The sequence below is a fragment of the Strigops habroptila genome, chromosome 1 (genome assembly GCF_004027225.2).
Source record: "Strigops habroptila isolate Jane chromosome 1, bStrHab1.2.pri, whole genome shotgun sequence".
Taxonomy (NCBI): domain Eukaryota; kingdom Metazoa; phylum Chordata; class Aves; order Psittaciformes; family Psittacidae; genus Strigops; species Strigops habroptila.
The window spans coordinates 128,188,854-128,207,848 of NC_044277.2; the positions used below are offsets into that span (position 1 = coordinate 128,188,854).

Sequence of the window (18,995 nt, forward strand, 5' to 3'; positions counted from 1 at the left end):
CCGCAACAGGCTCTGCTAAAAAGTCTCTCCCCCTTTCTTATAAGCCCCCTTTAGGTACTGGAGCAGCCCCTTCTCCAGGCTGAACAAGCCCAGGTCTCTCGGCCTTTCCTCACAGGAGAAGTGCTCCATAAAACATGACTGTTGATAAAAATTTTGAAGACAGAAACAAGTACGCAGCTAGTAAAACTCTAACAGCACTCCTAACACTCTGCAAAAGTAAAACCCTGGACGTTTCCTTTCGGTTACGCAGGGGGTTGGATCACCCACTACAGACGGGTACACCACGGCTGGGGCGGGAGGAGCCCCCTGCCCTGCTCAACAAAATGGAGGAGGCGGCGCAGGGGAGGGAGGGGGAAGGCGCGGGCGGGGGAGGTGGCGCGGGCGGGGCCGGGGCTGGCGGGGCCCGGGGGGCGGGCCGCGCGCTGCCGGCACACAGCGGCTGCCCGCGAGCGCTCCCAGCGCCCCCCGCGCCTCTCATTTGCATGCCCTCACCTTTGCGCCCGGCAGCGGCCAATCAGCGGGCGCGGCGGCGGCGGCGAGATCCGCTCACCTGCTGCGGCCGCGCCCGCCCGCCCGCTGATTGACAGGCAAGGGGCGGGGCGGCGGCCTCCTGCTGCGCGGTTCCCGGCGGCGGCGGCGGCGGCGGCTCCGCGGCGGCGGCGGCTCCCCGGCGGCAGCGGCGCGATGGTGTGCGGGGGCTTCGCTTGCTCCAAGAACTGCCTCTGCGCGCTCAACCTGCTCTACACGGTGCGCGGACCGCCGCGGGGGGGGGCGCGGGCTGCGCGGCGGGGCCTCCCCGCACGGGTCTTCCCCGCTTTGCGGGTTCTGCTGCCGGGAAGGGAGGGGAGGCGGCGGGGTCGCTGCGGCCTGTGCCAGCCTCCTCTGAGCAGGCTCGTGCTGTGGGGCTGGTGGGCCTCCCGGCCGGGAACGCCGCTCATTTGCGGTCTCCGGTGGGAAGGGTGGCACCGGTCAGGCCGGGCTTTGTCACCGCGGGGACGTGGCTCCCCGGGATCAAAATTAAGGGCGGCCCGGGAGCGGGCGGCACGGCCCGCGCTGCCTGCCGAGGCAGGGGGTGTCACATCTCCAGCCCCCTTCCCGGCGGGGCCGCGGCACCACCCCTTCCCCGGCCCGGCCCGCCGGTGCCCTGTTTTGCTGTCTGGAAGGGTCGCTGCACCAACGCAGGCGTGAATGGGGAAGGGTTTATTTTGTTACTCCTCTGCCAAAACTAGCACCGAAATAAGGCAGTTCGGTGAGTGACAAGGCCACCGGCCCTCTCGTAAGCAGGCTCCCTGTCTCTCCCTTGGGATCGACCAGCGAGTTACCAAGTCTGGCTGCTCTGGGGTGGTGGGAACATGTGTGAGGGGGAAAAAGAAAAGTAGTAATCTAAACTGAAATAACTGACTTGCTGAGGAGCCTCTGGCAGGTGCCTTGTTTTGTTTGGGCAAGTTGGAGGACCTATTTTCAACAGAGAACACTAAAACTAAGATGGTTTGGGTTGGAAGGGATGCTAAAGATCACCTAGTTCCAACCCCCTGCTATGATCAGGGACATCTAATCCAAATCTACAACTGTGGTATAGCTGTGGATTTTTTTTCTCATTATCTATTTTAAAATGACTCATAAATCGCAAGAAATAGGAGTATGTATAATGGCTTCCTCTTGCAGCGCATCTGGAGAGGTAGTATGTCCTCTAATGTTTCATGTTAATAACCGTGCTTGGGGGTGACTTTTGGCAGACTGCAGTTGAGGTCAGCCAGTGCTTGCAGGCGCTTGTGTCAGTGTTTTTCTGAAAGCACTACCTGAACTCGGCTGAAGGCAAGACAGAACAAACGTGTTTAATGCTGTTCATCAGAACAAACAGTTCTCGTAGATGGCAGTTACTGGACCTGATGATAATCTCCAGGACAGAGCATGAATGGATGTAGAAGTGCCTCTGTTTAAGTCAGTGTTGTTTGTTATTATGTTATTTGGTACATGAGGTGACTCTCATTGCTTTGGAAAAGGGCAGAACAAAAACCTTGGCATAGGAGAAGCTGTGCTACTGCATATACTTCCTTGGAGGAGCTTGCAGAGTGCACTGTGTCCCTGGAAAATGTCTCTGGAGTATGCTTAGGTAGCCCAGCCTGCCCACTGTGGAAGTCACCTCGTATCCCTGTGATGCTATGGGTTGCCCCTAGCCAGAACAGAGGGGAGCAGGTAGGTATTGCGTTGTTTGGCATCCGTAGTTGGAGGTAAGTTTAGCGTATGTAGATGTCATGGTGAAGGTAATTAGAATTGTAGAATAGCCCAGGTGGGAAGGACCTCAGAAGATCATCTTGCCCACCTTTTTGTGGGATATTCTCATCCCAATGGATTGTTATAAGTGAATTGTCCCATTCCACTTTTGCTTTTTGGTAAGCCAGAGGTTAATACAAGACTTCGTTTTGTTACCATTGTTGGTTTTATTTCTGGAGTGACAGAAGAGTGAGAGAAATCTGGATCTTTCTCCCATAGTACATGCAGAAACCTCATTTTGATGTCACGTGGACAGCAGGTGTTTTTTCTGAAGAGAGGATCAGTTATTCCTACAGCCGTGTATTAACCAGGTGCAAGGGGTCTGGCAGGTCTTTTGGGTGCATTTGGCCACAGCAAGGGTGGGTTGATTTTAGGGACCTCTGTAGTTCTCTCTGCGATACCTGTACAAAGCACCTATGACCTGAAACTTGCTCTGATGTCTCCCTGACTAGAATTTACTTTGTGGGTGTCACTTGATATTCTTTCATTTGATCTATACTGAACATATGTTTCTGCTGAAGGGATGTCTTTGAATTACAGGAACTGGAATATCTGATCGTTACTGCTTGTGTTGCTTATTAATTATAGACAAGTTACAAGACTAATGCTTTCATAAGACTAAGTTCAGTTTCAGGAATAAATAACGTTTAAGTTGTTTAGTTGGCTTGGTGGAGTTGGTCCAGCAAAATGTGTGGGCTTCTCTGTTCTTTGGTTAGACAAAAACCTCACAATACAAGACTTGGATTGCAAATGAATGATGGGCTTATTTTGTCCCAGCTGTGAAAAAATACAGAAGACAAACAGAGCAAGAACCTCATCATCACCTTTTTAAACAACATTAATTCACTGTGATAATTGATGAGAGGGGAGTAGTGGGGGTGAGAAGGGATGTTAGCTCAAACAGGTAACACTTGAATGTTTTTCTAGCTAGCATTGATGTGCCTGGATCACATGCTGGGAATGAATTAAGCCTCAGAACTGCATATTGGGGGTTACAGTTTACACTCTGCTTCTCTTTAAAAGACTTCTAGAAAAGGATATTGGAGCTTGATTTTGGGGGGGGGGGTGTTTTGATTTTTTTTTTTTTAATTCTGTCGTCTTTTTACTTTTTATAGTAGTACACTAAGGAAAATAGATGTCCTTACAGTAATGAATCTGGCTTAAGGCAAGAAGCCAGAAACCCACTAACCTAATTGCTCACTTAATGTTCTCTTCAGATGGTACTTTGCTGATGACTTTTGGTTTTTCTCTGTACTAAGTTAATGTCCTTAGGCCCTGATTCTATTTTTAAATTCATTTTATGTGAGTAATTCTGGCATCTATGCTGAGTTGTTGGCTTCAGTATGGTTCCTTATGGGTACAGGAAGAGTAGAGAAAAAGAGACTATTGACTCTGTAATGACGTGTGTTGCTGTAATAGTCTTACATGAAAGAACTGCCAGTATTCAAGGACCTTTAAAGTACTAGTTTTGGGTACCTGACCAATGTTGTCTTTATTCAATCGTATTTACATTTACTGCTGAATGGCAAATCATACAAACCGTTTAGAAGGCCTGTCCACAGACTTCAGCCAGATTCAAGGATGTGTACATAACCTAAGACTTCTAATCTGCCAGGTATGAGAACTGTAGATGCTGGCTCCACCAATATTTGCTCACTTTAACAGGATAAGGATGTCCTTAGGTAGTCAGTGTTCCTTCAAGGAAGCCTTGAGTAATTGTGTTGAAGTGGGAAGAGTTGATGTATTATTTCAAATCAGATTTTCAGAAAGGAAAAGGAAATTCCTTACTCCTAGCTAGTGGTGAAAGATTGAAGTGGTAGCTGGGTCACAAGATTAAATATTTAAACTAAAAATTAAAATACCAACAGTTCATTTGGAGGGTGCATGCTGGCTTTGTCACCCAAGCAGCTACTTAATTGCTGCTGCAGCAGCAAACATGAACTATTCATTGCGAGGTTGTCAGTATGTAAACACCGCACGTTTATTTTAATGAGCAGGCTTTCAGTTTTTCTTACACCTAGAGTGACTGTTTGGTTTCAAATAAAGCATGGTACTTCTAGAAGTGTGTATTAGTAGCACAGAATTCATTCCCCAAAAGCATCCATATTTCCTCTTAACACTAGGAAGTACCTTATCAAAGCAGTTTACTTTTTATATTACTTTGGTCTCTGAACCTGATTTTTTGATTGCCTATTAAGCATCCTGGTTTTTGCATCCATTTTCAAAGCATTGCATTTGAAAGGTGGGGTTTTGTTACTTTCACCCTATCACTGCCTGTTCTCTGGGTGCAGTAATTATTGACAGTGTAACTAGTGCATTTGTGCTTTCTGCCGTCTTTATCAAAATTGCTTTGCCTGTATTATGGAAATATGCAAAGGTGAGTACAGAAATTCTCAGATTTGAGCAGCGTGTGCTTAGCATCATAGGGGTTTTAATAATGTCTGTCTTAAATGCAGAGTTCCCCATTCAGAGGACTGAGCGTGTTGCATCTTCCATGCAAATCTGCTACCTTCATCTATCTTTTTGCTGCATAGGGGGAGCCTGGTGTTAGAGGCAGGGTGAACATCTGGATTTTCCTAGGGAAAAGGAATGTGACTGTTTTCTATGTTATCTGATGATTCACGACTGCTGTAGTGGCTGCGTATCATCCAAACTGGATGCTCAGCAGTTTCCTTGGAGCTATTTCTGTCATTCTCGAGGACATTTTGAAGGCAGCAGTACAAACTGTGCCCTCTAGCCTTGATGTGTAAACGATACAGTGGTGCAGAAGCTCCCAGGTATGTGGCAGGGGAGGTTAACGTTTGTCATATCAATGTGGTCTTGGTTGGGTTTTTTTTGTTTTTGCTGGCTTTTGGGAAAGGTTTCTACACCACGCTTGAGAACGCAGTATGACTACAGCATAAATACAGATACATATTTGAAGACTTTTTGTCGGTGTTGGGAATGCCTTCAGCTATGGTGTGTCAGTTTATAGTCAAAGTGCCAGAGGTTTGTGGTAGCAGGTCAGAGTTGAGATGTGTGCTGGGCCTGTAGACCGGGTATGAGTGGGTTTTGATTTTTCACTTGTCTTGCACAGAGTGTGAGTGGCATTTAGAACTAGGAAGGCAGGCTGTGTTTAGTGAAAGAACTGGAGAACAACAGGGCACAGAAGAAGGAGGCTATATGGCACATGGCATGTTTTGATACCACTGGTATTTCCAGCCATCATAACAGTGCAGATGGACACTTTAAATCCAGCACAGTTATTGCAAAGCCCTTCGAATGCCCTTTAGTAGCCTTGTAGCTTAAGTCATAGTTTGTGTTCTTTCTACTGTTATTTTCATGTTGAGGGAGATGTATGTGTGGAAGAAGGATCTGTGGGATCATTTGGCTTCCTGAAAATGTTTTGAGCTTAAAAAACAAGAACAAGCAAGCAAAAGTAAACATGTCACAAGATCATTGTTCCTGCTACACAACAGAAAGCATGGGTTTCTGAAGACCAGGCAGTATAAAATGGGTTAAATCTCACTGTCATTTTAATATGAAAGAATCTTGTTATATGGTCAAAACCAACTAGATCCTAGTTACTGGCCAATAACTTGAAAAACTAGGCCTGAAACCGAAATAACTGCCTTTAATGATGAGACAGGAATGCTGCCTTTCATATAAATTGCTTGTTCCACATCATATGTCTCAAGACTGTTCAGTAACCAGACTACTGATCACTTCATTTACATTACCCACCTAAAGGTGGAAGGTTTTGCTTTCTTGGGAGGTACCCCGAGCTCAGCCTTTACTTTGCTTTCAGTAAAGCTGAAGGAGTTCTGTAAGAGATAAAGTTGCTTACAGCTGTGATCATTTTAGCTTGGTCTTAACTTGTTTAAGATGTACCACTGTATACTGCCCATTGTTTTAATGTGGTGGTTTTAGATGAAGTGCAGGGAACCAGAAGAATTGTCTCCTAGGTTCTCTATGGCTGTGCAGGAATGCTTGGCCAAATTGAAGGGGCAAGGGTGGTGGAAATCTCTGCCTTCAAAATACATACCATTTGAGGTTTAAACTTTAGAGTCCCTTTAAAAGAAGTGGAATATGAACTTGCATGTGGAGAGAGAGGTTAGGAAGGATGTGTTTCATCATGTCTGTAACCTCTGGTTTTAGTTCCTGTTCCACATCCAGCTTGAAAGCTATTCTCTAAGTATCTCCTTTGCTGATACCAGTGTAAATGCTGTATAATCTCTTTACTTGGGAATGGTGAGGATGTATTTCTTGAAATTTGAGTTCAGAAATGCAGTTTTTTTAAAAACACCTTTTTGGGCTGAGTTTACAAGAAAGCAGTGGAATGCTAACTTCTGCATATGACTTCCTTCCTAGCGAGCAGTCCAAGCTAGCTGAAATAAAGAAAAGTTGCTAGTTAGTTGAAACAGCAGATCTACTTGTGGCTTGCTGTTAAAGGAAGGAGGAAGTGGCTTTGGCATTTGAATTGTTTCTCAGTGGTGTTGTCTAGAGAAATCATTTTGTCAGTATCTTGGTTTCTTTTTGTAATGTAGACTATAAGCTCATGGATAAGCACACAAAGGGTAAATGTGAAGAGAAATAAGGTTTTCCAGTACAGGAGTGAAGGAAATGAGCAGCTGTGTACACAGGAGAACTTGGATTTAAAGAACAGAGCAAATTAGGAGAAATTTTTTTTTTTTTATTTATAGAAGTAGTTATTTATGCAGCAGTAAGGGGAAAGTGAGCCCCATCAAGTGCTCTAAAGGCTAATGCTGTAATAAGGTTAATAAGTTAACTAGAGAACAGGACAAACTTGTGACAACTTTACCTATTCTTCTAGACAAGAAATCCTTCTTTGTCTAGAAATTGTTATTTTTGAAAGAGCTCTGCAGTTGGAAGTGTGTTTGTGTCTAAAAAATATAATGGAAATCATTTGAAGTCGAGTCTGATCCATTCTACTGATCTTGAACTTACAGTCCTTAAGAACTTTCCTGTTACAGATGGAGTAACATTTTGTCTATTGACAATATGCTTGATTTTCCTTTTTTTTCCTCATAGGGAAAAACTATTGATCTTCATTTAGGATTTGTGCTACCCATAGGTTTGTTCCAGTAAAGCATTTGCTTCATTTCAAATTGATGAGTTTATATATTGGGTTGTGCTAAGCCTGTGTTTGCCTGTGTGCTTCTTAAATAAGGTTGCTAGGGTTTGTATTGGTGGAGAAGATAGTATATAGTAAATAAGGATAGTATATTCAAAATGCTAGCTGTCAATCCCCCACATGCACACACTTCCCATGGGTCTGTGTTGCTTTTCTTATTTGTGGACAGCTTGTAGCATCTGTGTGTGAGACAAATTGCTCCAGCTTGAGATTATAATAAATGCATTTGCTCCTAATGCATGTTGGCTTTCTATGTAAACATGCCTTAAATGAATGGGACCTTCTGAGAACAAGATTAGTACTTGTGTTTTTGAATCTGTGTAAGTACTTCTGAAGACTCATTCATTGCTCTTTTAGTGAGAGACTTTCTTACTGCTTGTAAGAATGTGTTTTGTTGATATGGGTTTTATACAGAGCTATTTCAAGAGCTAGATGGTACGGAAGAGTCCTTGGCCAGTGTTAAACCTGTCTCTTATCTGCCTGTTAAACTTCGATTTTTTGGTGTGGGGAGTGGCAGAGTTTCCGTAGTGGAAGAGCTAGCTGTGGTGTGTGGAATGGTTGGTTGGGGAGAAGAACTGGGGCTCATCTATCCAAGCTCCTGCTCAGAGCAGGATCACGAATACCACTTGTTTGCCAGCTGTGGCTTTGTCTACTGAGTCTTGAAACCTCTGAGAACAAAGTTTATCACCTCTGAGTATGGCATCAAACCACCCTACTTGCTGCTTTTTTTAATGTCCAGTCTGAACCTCCCAAGCTGTTACTTGTGATACTGAGAGGAGTTTGTCTCCATTGGTTTTGTAATGCACTTTCAGCTTCAGTTACTTTTAGATCATCCCTTGGCTGCCTTTTTGTTGGACTAAACAAACCCAGCTCCATCACCTGTTTCTTAAACATCATCGTCAAGGCTGCAGGCCATTTTGGTGACTCTTTCCAGGTTCTCAAATTCCTTTTCAATGTGGGGGGCTTGACGTAGGACACAGTATTTGAGTTGCAGTCTCACCAGCGTTTGGTTTCCTTTGCTTGCACTCCTCTTGGCTTTTCCTGTTTGCAATAGGAGCAGACTTGGCTCATATTCAACTTGGCAATCAGTTTGATCTCCAGATCTATCTCAGTAAGGCTGTTGTTCAGCTGGTCTGTTCTTAGGTTCCACTGAAGCACCTCAGGAGCAGATTTTGCACTTCATGAGGTTCCTGTTGGCTTATTCTTCGAGTTTATCAACATCCATCTGAGTTGAATCTGTATTTGAAGAGTCAAGTTGTTTTTCCTTGTTTAGTATCATCCACAAACTTTATGAGGATTCATTCTGTCTTAATCACCCAGGTTGTTGATGGAAGGTACTGTGTAATACTGGCCCCAGTATCAGCCTTTGTGGCGCTCCTCACGTGCTGCCAGCTGGATGCTGAGCCGTTGATTACTACCCTTTAAGCTTGGGGTCCAGCCTGTTATTCAATCTAACAGGCCATTTCTCTAACCCATGTCTCTTCAGTTTACTAATTAGGCTACTGTGGGAAACTGGATCAGTCTTAATCACTGAAAACTGGATTGTGATATTTCTGGTAGATTTATCAAGCAAATATTTGAAGTGTTATTAACCAAGGCCAGTTTTATGCAAGTAAACTCATACAGGGGAAGTGGAGTTTCACTTGTACTTCAGTCTTCCAAGGATGACGCTGTTTTCTTTGGGGGAATTCTGGTGCTCTGAAGTGTGGTTTCAGTAAAATGAAATGTGACATTCAGAAGCTCCATAGAGGGCCCTTTTAACACAAATAACTGACTTTTTTTAAGTAAATAAAGCTTGTATGGTTAGAACATCCATCTTATACAAAAGTAGTTAAGGTCACTAAATAATTTTGTTTCAAGTACATTTTGCTACAGAGTCTTAGCAGCTTCACTTTTAGAAATATCCCATCTAAATCCTTTTGTTTCGAGACACTGGAGTAAGCCGTGTTGAGTAGCCATTTTTAGTGGCTAAACAGTGCCTAACGCTATGAGCCTTGTGTTGTTTTACAGACTTATAAAACCTCTTCCCAAAACAAATTATTTTTCCTGTTTGTAGTAGTGTGCATTTACTTTAGTTTTTCACATTATGGCACTATAAAACTATATATAGAGAGAGCTTTATTGCACAACATGCAGAGAATCCAATCCAAACCTGAAAATGAAGGAGTAACCATAATTTCATCTTTCCCTCAACGTGCAGGGGAGTCAAGAACTTAATACTAAATCTGTTTCTGGAACGGTTTGTAAACCTGCAGTCTCCATTTCAGTTTTGAAACACAAAGTCGGTTTTCCACAATTTTTAAGTGGCCAGAATTGGAATAGCCCGTTAGTTAGTTTGATCCAAATTGTGTGTCTGCCTGTCTGGATCCATCATTTTCATGTAGCTTGCCAGCCAGAGCCCAGTAGCATGGATCATACTGAATTGCCAGATGTTTTAAGGAATTGGACAATGGACAATTTTGTTATGTGAAAGAAGAGAAAATATAGCTTTGGTGTTACAGAGGTAATGCTTGAATATGAGACTGTTGGCTCTAAAGCTAGAGTGTGATCAAAAGAGAAACTAAACTGTTTTATGTTATTTTATTTTTCAAAGCTGATCACCCGATTCTTGAACCTCTTGGGTTCAGCAAAGCATTTAAAAGCCAAAGAGGCTTTTTTCCCCCACTTGAAAACCAGAGCAGTTCTAGATTCAGTGTGTGTCTGTTTCTGTCAGAAAAGCTTTTTGGGCTAAGGGATGTTTTGGTAATAACTTTTAGTGACATACATGCTGATTTCATGTATATATCATCAGAATAATGGAAGCTGAGGTGAGTAACAGCAGCAAGAAGTAACCAGTACCCTGCAGCTCATGCACTGCACTTATCCAGTGGGTATTAGGCACAGAATTTGTTTAGGACTCTCCTTTTAATTTCGATGCTTTACCAATAAAACTCATTTAATTGAATTGTTTTAGCTCTCTTATGAAATGAGCAAAGAGCTGGACACATACATGTTTTGGTATCCTGGAGGCAGATCGGTGAAAATAAAGATTGGCAGCCATAGCTCAGGTGGAAGAAAGAAGTACTGGGGAAAATCATTAAGAGCAGTTTCTTCTGCTTTTCTTTGTGAAATAAATTGAAATATAACATTGCCTTTGAGATATTTTGTTTTATTTTTTAAATGAGATAGTAGTTTGAAGAGCTGTGTAGTGACAGTGTGAGTTCAGTGCTTAGAAGTTATTGCAGAGCATGGGACGTCAGCCAGCACTTTCTGACTGGAAATTGAGTTATAAGATTTCTTTTGTTGTTCACTTCTGACGCTTACATGGAAAAATAAATCTTCCCAGTGGTATGAGACAATGAAATAAAGTGAATGGGTATAGATCAGAACAGGTAGATCTTGCACTTAATTGTCTTATTAGCAAGGCTAATTCTTAACATAATCACATCAGGAAGTTTATAGTCTTGTGCAGCGTACATTGAGAAAATCTGTCTGTAACAAAGCCAAAGCTTTTGGTTTTATTTTATTCCCCTTCCACTCCGCTGCTCCTGTAATTTAGATTTACAACAACTTGGTCTGGTGTTTTGGTTTTAAATAAACATGGTGGTTAAAGGGGTTTTTTTTTAAGAGAAACAAATATGAAATAATCCTAAAACTCTACTGGTATTGAGCAATTCCTTTGAATTTTATATTGTTCTTTTGTCTCTTCATGTGGTAAGAGAGGTGTAGTTATGACAAACGTCCTTTTCTATTTGCAGACTTTCTTTAATTTCTTATGGGGATTACTGGCTTTTGGTAAAAAAGGTTTTGAGGTATGTTCCTGTGTGAACACATGAAAAAACCACCCCCTTTGTGTTGATCTTGATGAACATCACTGCTTGTTTTACTAGCTTCAGTGATGTTATCTTAGATTTCCTTGTTTCAAAACCAGCATTAGATAGGTCAATCTTCTAAAAGGTATGTAAGTTAAACAAAAAAAAGAAAAAAAAAATATACAGACATTTGGTAAAGTGAAGGCAAAAATGCTTTGCTGTAGGGTAAGTACACTGAAACAGTAAGTTGGACATTCCTTCCCTTTATCCCCTCCCCCCCCTCACCCCTCTGAATAAGCAGTAAAATGCCAAGAAATTATGTCCTGTTCAAATGGAAACTGGTGAGCAAGAGTAATTGCTTGCTCTGTATTTGTTGTCAAATAAGGCCAAGTACTTAAACTAGACCAAGTGCATACTGTTCTGTTTTCTGTTGGTGTTGCTTTTTTCTTTATATATGTATATATCTATATATATATAATTCCCCCCCCCCCCCCCCCCCATAATGATACAACTTCTGGGTATTTTTTTGGTGAGGTCAGAGTTTTGGAAAGTTAAAATTTGCATGTTGAATTGGTGTTATTTAACAGATAATGTAATGGGTGATATATTACCCATAGGTCTGTTTCAAACAAGAGAGTGTTAGGCATCTTGTGTGTTGGACATCTGGGTTGGCTTTCCTACTGCTTTCTTCTGCTGTACCTCATTACAGATTTCTCTGCAGCTTTTCATGATAGAATCTTTTTTTTGTTCTGCATTTTGGCATGGAAGTGGGAAAGGCTGGAGCTTCCTGCTCATATAAACAATCAATCCCAGTAAACTAACTGGGACAGATTCTGCCTGCCTTCCCTGAATACCATCTCTGAATTAAAGCTGATGGTTTTTAGCTTATTTGTCAATTCTATTGTAATCTACACTTGAGTTTAGTGTTTCTAGTCAGTCACAGAGAGCGCAACATGGATTGACTTGTAGGTGGATTAAGTTGTAACAACTTCACATTAGCAATGTTGAAGAATAAAAATGTGTGCCCTGAAACATCTGGAACTGAATTTTTGTGAAGTGGAGGATTGATTTGTTTAGGGTTGTACTTCTCTTTGCACTGAAAATTAAAATTGTACCTTTCTAATAACTTTAATATGAAGAATGTGGCTGTTTATAGGTTAAGCCTCTTTTTAATGTGCAGACTAACTGTGTTTTCTTTTTCCGCCAGCTGGTAAGCCTGCTACTGATTGGAATTGCGGCATGGGGAATCGGCTTTGGCCTCATCTCTAGTTTCAGAGTTGTTGGAGTGGCAATTGCAGTAGGAATCTTCCTCTTCTTTATTGCCTTAGTGGGATTGATTGGTGCCGTAAAACATCATCAAGTATTGCTATTCTTTGTATCCTTCTCATGGACCGCAGCTTGGTTCAAGCAATATTAACAACCTGCTCTGTCAGCTGAGACTGATGTGGAAGGTGCTTCCAAAACAGAACAGAAATTCACAATCTTATTTTGTGCAGTCTAAATTAAACTTCCTTCCCATATAACATTATTCCAGCTTCCTTCTTTTCTCCTTTGTTTGTACTCCGAAGACAGAAGTATTCATGTCTCCTCTTTTGAAAAATAAAAATATTTCAATTTTTGGGGAGCTTTTTATGGTGGTTTACCGTGTGACAGGTACTTTGTGTTGTGTGCTCAACCCTGCACCAAACTAGAGTATACGCATTATTAATGTTTAACAGTAGAGAAAGGTGATACTTCCAGATAGTGAGCTGGTTGTAGCTGGCAGGGGAACACATTGTTGGTGATACAGGCTGTAAAGAAGCACTTTCTTTTCATACCTAGGCTTTAATTGCAAATCCGAACTAGAAATGAGCACAGGCCTTCTCAGTATGCTTTGCTGCCCCTTCGTGCATACTGACACTGTGTAAACAGTGTGTTGTGCTGCCTTGCATAACAAGATTGATCTGTTTGGATGAGAAAATAGATTAATCAGATAATTCTTATTTTTCTGGTTGTGGTCTATGAATAAGTAGTGACTTCCACTTTACAAACAGTTTTAATTGCATGAGATAAATATCTGCTTCTGAACACAGCAGCCAAATTGTGAAGACAGTGCCCAACTTTCAAAGCGTGATCTTTAGGGTCGAAGTTTGTTCTTTGTTTTGTACTGGTTTTAGATGCATTAGTCCAAAAGTATGTGAAGCTGTGTCTTTTAGAATTAATTAAAAGACTATGTAATTGAAGGAAAAAACCCCTGTATTCTGAGTATGCAATACCCAGAAGAGTATTTTCTTTACTACTGTGAGTATCTTGAAATGACAACATGAGTACCTAAAGCTGGAGAAACTGGCTGTAGATTTTTTTTTTTCCTCTCAAAGCTCCTTTTATTAACCTCTCTGCTCATGTTGTCTTGTTAGGCACAAAACACTTAACCCAGAAATACCAGCTACATATAGTTGTAGCCAAAAAGAGAGAATATATGGTGATTGAGTTCTGGGATCATATTTGGGTCATCTTTTCCACATCCAGACAGAATTTACTTCCATAATTCTTTTATTTCAAAGGATTTACTCCTTATTTCACTGGATAGTAATACCATTAGGCCTATGGGTTATAAAAGCAAAATTAATTAGAGAGTATATCCTTAACTACTGTTTCCAGTACATGATTATTCTTTTGCTAGTCTTTATTGTCCAGTTTTCTGTTTCCTGTGCCTGTTTGGCGCTAAACAAGGAACAGCAGGTAAGAAAAGTTTCCTGATTTCTCAGTTCTCTATAGCATGATACTATAAATATATATGTGCGCACACACACATTATATAGTCTTCCACAAAATGGGGAGAGCATATTTTAAGAAAAATCAACATTATCCTTTTAAGGACTAGACCTTAGGCAGTGCTTGGCTCTGGAAGCTAGAAAGAAATACATCTGGATCCTAAAATGTCTTTCAGCTGACTTCTTTTCTTTTATTGTTTTACTTTTAAACAATAAAATAAGAAAAACAATAAAATTAAAAAAAAAAAAAGCCAAACTCTTCCTGTGTAGGTTTATGGTCACAAGTGTAGCAGTGTGATGTTTTGACTCTATATCATGTGTTTAGCAATTCCAGATAAGCTGATGAAATCTACAATAATCATAAAGTGGAGAAGATAAAGCTATTGAATTGTTCTTGTGTAACAGAAAAGGTCGTAACTATATTAGGAACTAAGGTGACCCTGAAGTGTCAAAGTAAAACCAGCTTCCACGGCATATGGAGACTAATTCTTACCTTATAAGAAGCAGGCAAGGGTACAGTGACTAAATAATCAGCTTTTACATATAAGTGCACTCCTTGTTTAAAGACTGAGCAGTCCCAGTTAGGTTAGTTACATGTCCCATTACTAGTGCCCTTGTCGGGTTTAAGGGAAAAAAAAAAAGGGAAGAAAATTAAAACCATGCATGTGCTGCTGCTAGGTGCTGCTATTTCATTAGCTAAACAGGCTGTTTGAACATTCAAGTCATTCTTTAATATCCTGTTAGACTTCAGGCTCTAAAGATTTTAGGGAATTATCAACATGTCCCAGTAGTATAGTGGTTTCTAGTGAAATGCGAAACAGTTCAATTAATATAATACGTATTTGCTTTTGCCTTCTAGAGTCAACTTCTAGAGGTGGGATGGAATAACACTAACAGCGCGAGAACAGATATTGAGAGAAATCTGAATTGTTGTGGATTCAGGGTTTTTGATCCGAATGAAACCTGCTCCTCTGTAAGTTCTTGAAGTGTGAAAAAACATAACTTTCATTGTGTTTGTTCAGAAATGTACAACTGTTTCCATAGTTGCAGAAAACAGAGGGTTTTTTAACAAACATATAGGGTAGCTGTTACAGTGATACTAAGCTCTTTGTTAACTTATTTGAAACATAATCACAGAGCACCTGCACTTTTTTGGAGTATTCTAAAGCTGCTGGAATTCTGTTCATGTCTGGCAGTCTTCTCTAGAGCTAACTATATGCGTTCAATCAATGAAGTGTCATCAGAAAATGGAGTGCAATTCTCTATCTGCTACAGGATTGCTTTAGAACTCACCAGTGTCAACCATGTGCACCGATAATAGAAGAATATTCTGGAATGGTGCTGAGATTTGTTGGAGGCATAGGACTCTTCTTCAGTTTCACAGAGGTGAGTAGAATGTTAGAAAATTAGTTCTTTTTCCCCACTTTTAAGACTTAGTTTTGTGAAACAATTAATTTTAGAGGGTGTATTACAGGAACTCCCAGTTCTATCTTGGAGTCATAATTAGGTCACATTTTTCCAGGCTAACAGCTTGGTGGAGGGTTTGTCTTTTGCAAAAAGTCAGTGTTGAATACTTGATGCTATTTAGCTACAAAGCAGATCTAGGCACCACATTAAAATGTGCTGCTGTAAAATTTAGGTTATGCAGGCAGTTAGCTATTCAGGTTTACCATTCTCTAAAAATAAGTGTCATTGCTTTACCTTTTGCCCCTGTTTGTCGCACCTTCTGCCACCTGTACACACACACAGAGTCTCTGGGCTTTTTGGTTTGGGGATTTATTTATTTTTTGTGTCTCCTGTAGTGCAAAGATGCAATTTCATGATGGGTGAACTGCATTTTAAACATCAAGTTAAAAGGTCTTTGACTCTTTGCTTTAGTAATGATACATATTGATCAATGGATAAAAATCCTCAGAGCAAGTATTTTGTAACCCCACAGTAGAGCATGTCAGAATACTCCTTGCGCTGCTTTGTGCAGTTTTCAGAAGGTTTATAGATAATTACAGCAACAGGGGAGAGAGAGTAACTAAAACAGAATCACTCTGACATCTGCCCTCAATTTCACTACTAAAAGTGTGAAGCAGCTGGGAGCTACAGTGGTGGTTAGGGGAATGACAAGATTTGAAAATGTACTAGAGAAATAGCCTTGTAGTTAAGTGGTAACTGTAGAATATAACACTTTGGAGGATTTGTTTATCATTACACTAAAACATGTAGCATGGAGGGGGGAGAATAGTTTAATGCTAGACATGCCTATGGGAAATAATATGCGCTGCATTGCATATATACCTTTTGCATTTTTGTTTTGTTGTTCTCTCTGTTGCTGGGTATGAATTCTTTCTGAGAAGGTTCATTCTTTTTTCTAATTAGGAAAGCTGGTGAGTGGTTGTGCAATTTTACCAATAGTAAAATATCCTAAACTTGTGTGCTGGAAATTCATTGTCAGGATTTTACATTTAAAACAGATTTTGTAAAAGTGGGAGAAGATGGGATGGAGACCCTTAATAATATCTTTGGTTTTTGTTTTCAGATTCTGGGAGTCTGGCTGACATACAGATACAGGAACCAAAAGGATCCCCGTGCAAACCCTAGTGCATTTCTTTGAGGTTTATAAAGGACTGAATCTTCTCTCTGTACTTTCTACTTCAAAATACTGATTCTCTGTAGTTTGGTATTTCTCCATAGTATGGATTCTACATGTACCCAAAGGAAACCTTTTATTTCCATAAGAAATTTGTAGTTTTCATATTTAATTTTCCACTATTTTTCTTCTAAGAATCTCTATCTTGAAGTAGACTGGTGTATTCAGTAGCTGGGCAGAGTCAAATTGCTGCTCTGAGCAGGTTAAATAGCTCTGTTAAGACTTTGGTGTGATTGATCTGGTGAGCTCTATAAAGTGAGTTTTATAGCACTACTGGCTTCTCTGGTGTCCCAAAAACCCCAGAAGTGTTTTATGCTGTATTTATTGATTACAAAAATTCACATGATTTCTCATTAAAATGATAAAAATATGTGGTGGGTGGTTGGACTGTATGAACTGATTAGGCTTTAGGATGAACCATAGTCAACTTTTTTGTCTACCACTTTCCTGTTAAGGTAAAAATAGAAGCTAAAGATGTTATTTTCTGTAGTGCACGTAAGTGTATGTTAATGACTACTGTAGTCTTCACCCCACCCCTTCCCTATATGTTTTGGCTTTCTGGTAGCTTTAGAATTTTGTTGAGAATAAAAAGAATTCTCTACTTTTTAATGGATATCTTCACTAGGAGAACAACGAATGAAGAAAACCAGAAGCGTGTAATCTGCAGATGATTAACTTGAAACTTTTTTTTTCCTTTGACAAGTGAATGAAGTTTGGTATTTGCACAACATCCGAATCAATAGCGGTCCGTCATCTTTACTGTAAGAAACTTGATGTCTGGAAAAGTTGTTGTACAGCTATTTTTTTCAGATGGTGTAAAATTATTGTTGTAATATCTCAGCAGTGTATATTCCTCTGTCATCCAGCTAACAGTCTTGATTTCATGAGAGATTGATGTGTAAAAAAGTTAAAAAAAGAAAAAAAAAAAAAAGTGTTATGGTTTCCAGTAGTTTAATTCTTTTCTTTATTTAAAACAAGGTTAGAATGGTGTGTTATCAATGTAGTAAGTGTTGTCTGAGCTGAAGGAAAGCATGGTCCTTCTTCCACCCTTTGATAGAAGTGATACATCAGCTGGAACACCAGACATCTGAACACCTGAGGTACACAATGTTCCATTTGTTTCTAATCATGCTGAATTGCAGACCCACACTGCACCTTTTTCTTCATTCAGTTAGTGCTTCTGGTGTGGTAGGCAGCTGCTGTAGCCTGAAAGACAGCTCTGCAGGAAGAAAAGGGGAAGAGTATTAAGGGCATCTGCCAAGGAATAGAGCAACTGAGTGAGGTGGAAGGGAAGACAGGGCAGACAGCCTCCCTTTACTTAGGGAGATGCCTCCTTTCGCAGAGGAAGCAAAGAAGTTGAAATGCATGCCCATCACAATGCTGTCAGACTTTTATGTGCCCAGTGCTCCCAAAGAAGAAGTTGTCTGCAGGTTTCAAAGGGGAAGAATTGAACCTGAATGCAAAGGGATGTCAGAAGTTAAAAATAGCTTCTCTTCAGGTGTAGCTGATTCTTCAACACCTGCTGTCAGCGCCATCTCCTGGTGCTTGGTCTGTGAATTACTGCTTTGTATGCCATGAAGTATTGGTGGCTGTTTCAAACACATACTTGAAAGTACCATGTAACAGCCCACTTATGTACTAAAAGACTTTAAGAGCCTTCAGAATATTATTGAAGTATAATGTAAATATATGCAGCTTTCCCCTGCCTGCCAGTGCTGTCCTGTTTAAGCTGTTCTCAATATGTGTCTGGAGGATGGTGGTCATCTCATGGCTGTCTTTAGGAACAGCTAATTTTCCTGGTCTAGAAAGGCTCTGTATTCTGTACATTCCGGTAATAAATTAAAGGAGGAGTTGTGTGGAGAGGGTTTATGAAGCTTAAAATAATACTACATTGCTGCTTCAATTTTGACTTTTTTCCTAATTGTTCTTAGTGCTTAGTTTTGGGTTGTTCTGGTTTCATAAATACAGTAGGTGATATTGGAGAGTAAATGTGCATCACTAAGAAAATACTGAAAATGTTACCACTTCAGAAGCTCTCATGTCTCATAACATGAATTTGGTTGAGCAGTCAAAAGACAGATCAGCAGATTGTATGGTTTGAGTAAAGTTTTTCTATCATATTAATACTTTAATAATCTATTGAAGATTGTGATTTAGGGAAAAACAACAAAACAAAACAAAAAACAACCAATACAAACCTTGAAATTCACTTCAGAAGTGTGGATTGACTTTCAGAACCTCATCCTTAAGGAAGGCAATAGAACATGTTAAGTCTGACCTTAGTTCTTGGGGTGGAGAGTGTAGCCTCCCTCAGGGAAGATCTGACTTGCACATCAGTATACAAGAAATGCTGGACTTTTCTGATATGTTGAAATGGAGCATTTAAAAAATTCTATCCTTGA

General features: G+C 40.6%; 1 protein-coding gene across 1 annotated transcript; it reads left to right on the forward strand.

The window, feature by feature from the left end:
* Window positions 1-389: 389 nt before the first annotated feature.
* Window positions 390-18,995, forward strand: TSPAN13 (tetraspanin 13). The gene is made up of 6 exons (XM_030484173.1): window positions 390-747; window positions 12,407-12,574; window positions 13,840-13,920; window positions 14,812-14,925; window positions 15,228-15,338; window positions 16,483-18,995. Exons 1-6 carry the CDS (start codon window positions 685-687, stop codon window positions 16,555-16,557), a joined length of 612 nt encoding a protein of 203 aa, XP_030340033.1. The 5' UTR covers window positions 390-684; the 3' UTR covers window positions 16,558-18,995.

Excerpts from the sequence above, each read along its gene's own strand:
- TSPAN13 (XM_030484173.1), top strand. The coding sequence starts at position 685 with ATGGTGTGCGGGGGCTTCGCTTGCTCCAAGAACTGCCTCTGCGCGCTC. Across the intron at positions 12,575-13,839 it reads ATCAAGTATTGCTATTCTTT|TACATGATTATTCTTTTGCT; the intron begins GTATCCTTCTCA and ends TACTGTTTCCAG. Across the intron at positions 13,921-14,811 it reads CGCTAAACAAGGAACAGCAG|AGTCAACTTCTAGAGGTGGG; the intron begins GTAAGAAAAGTT and ends TTTGCCTTCTAG.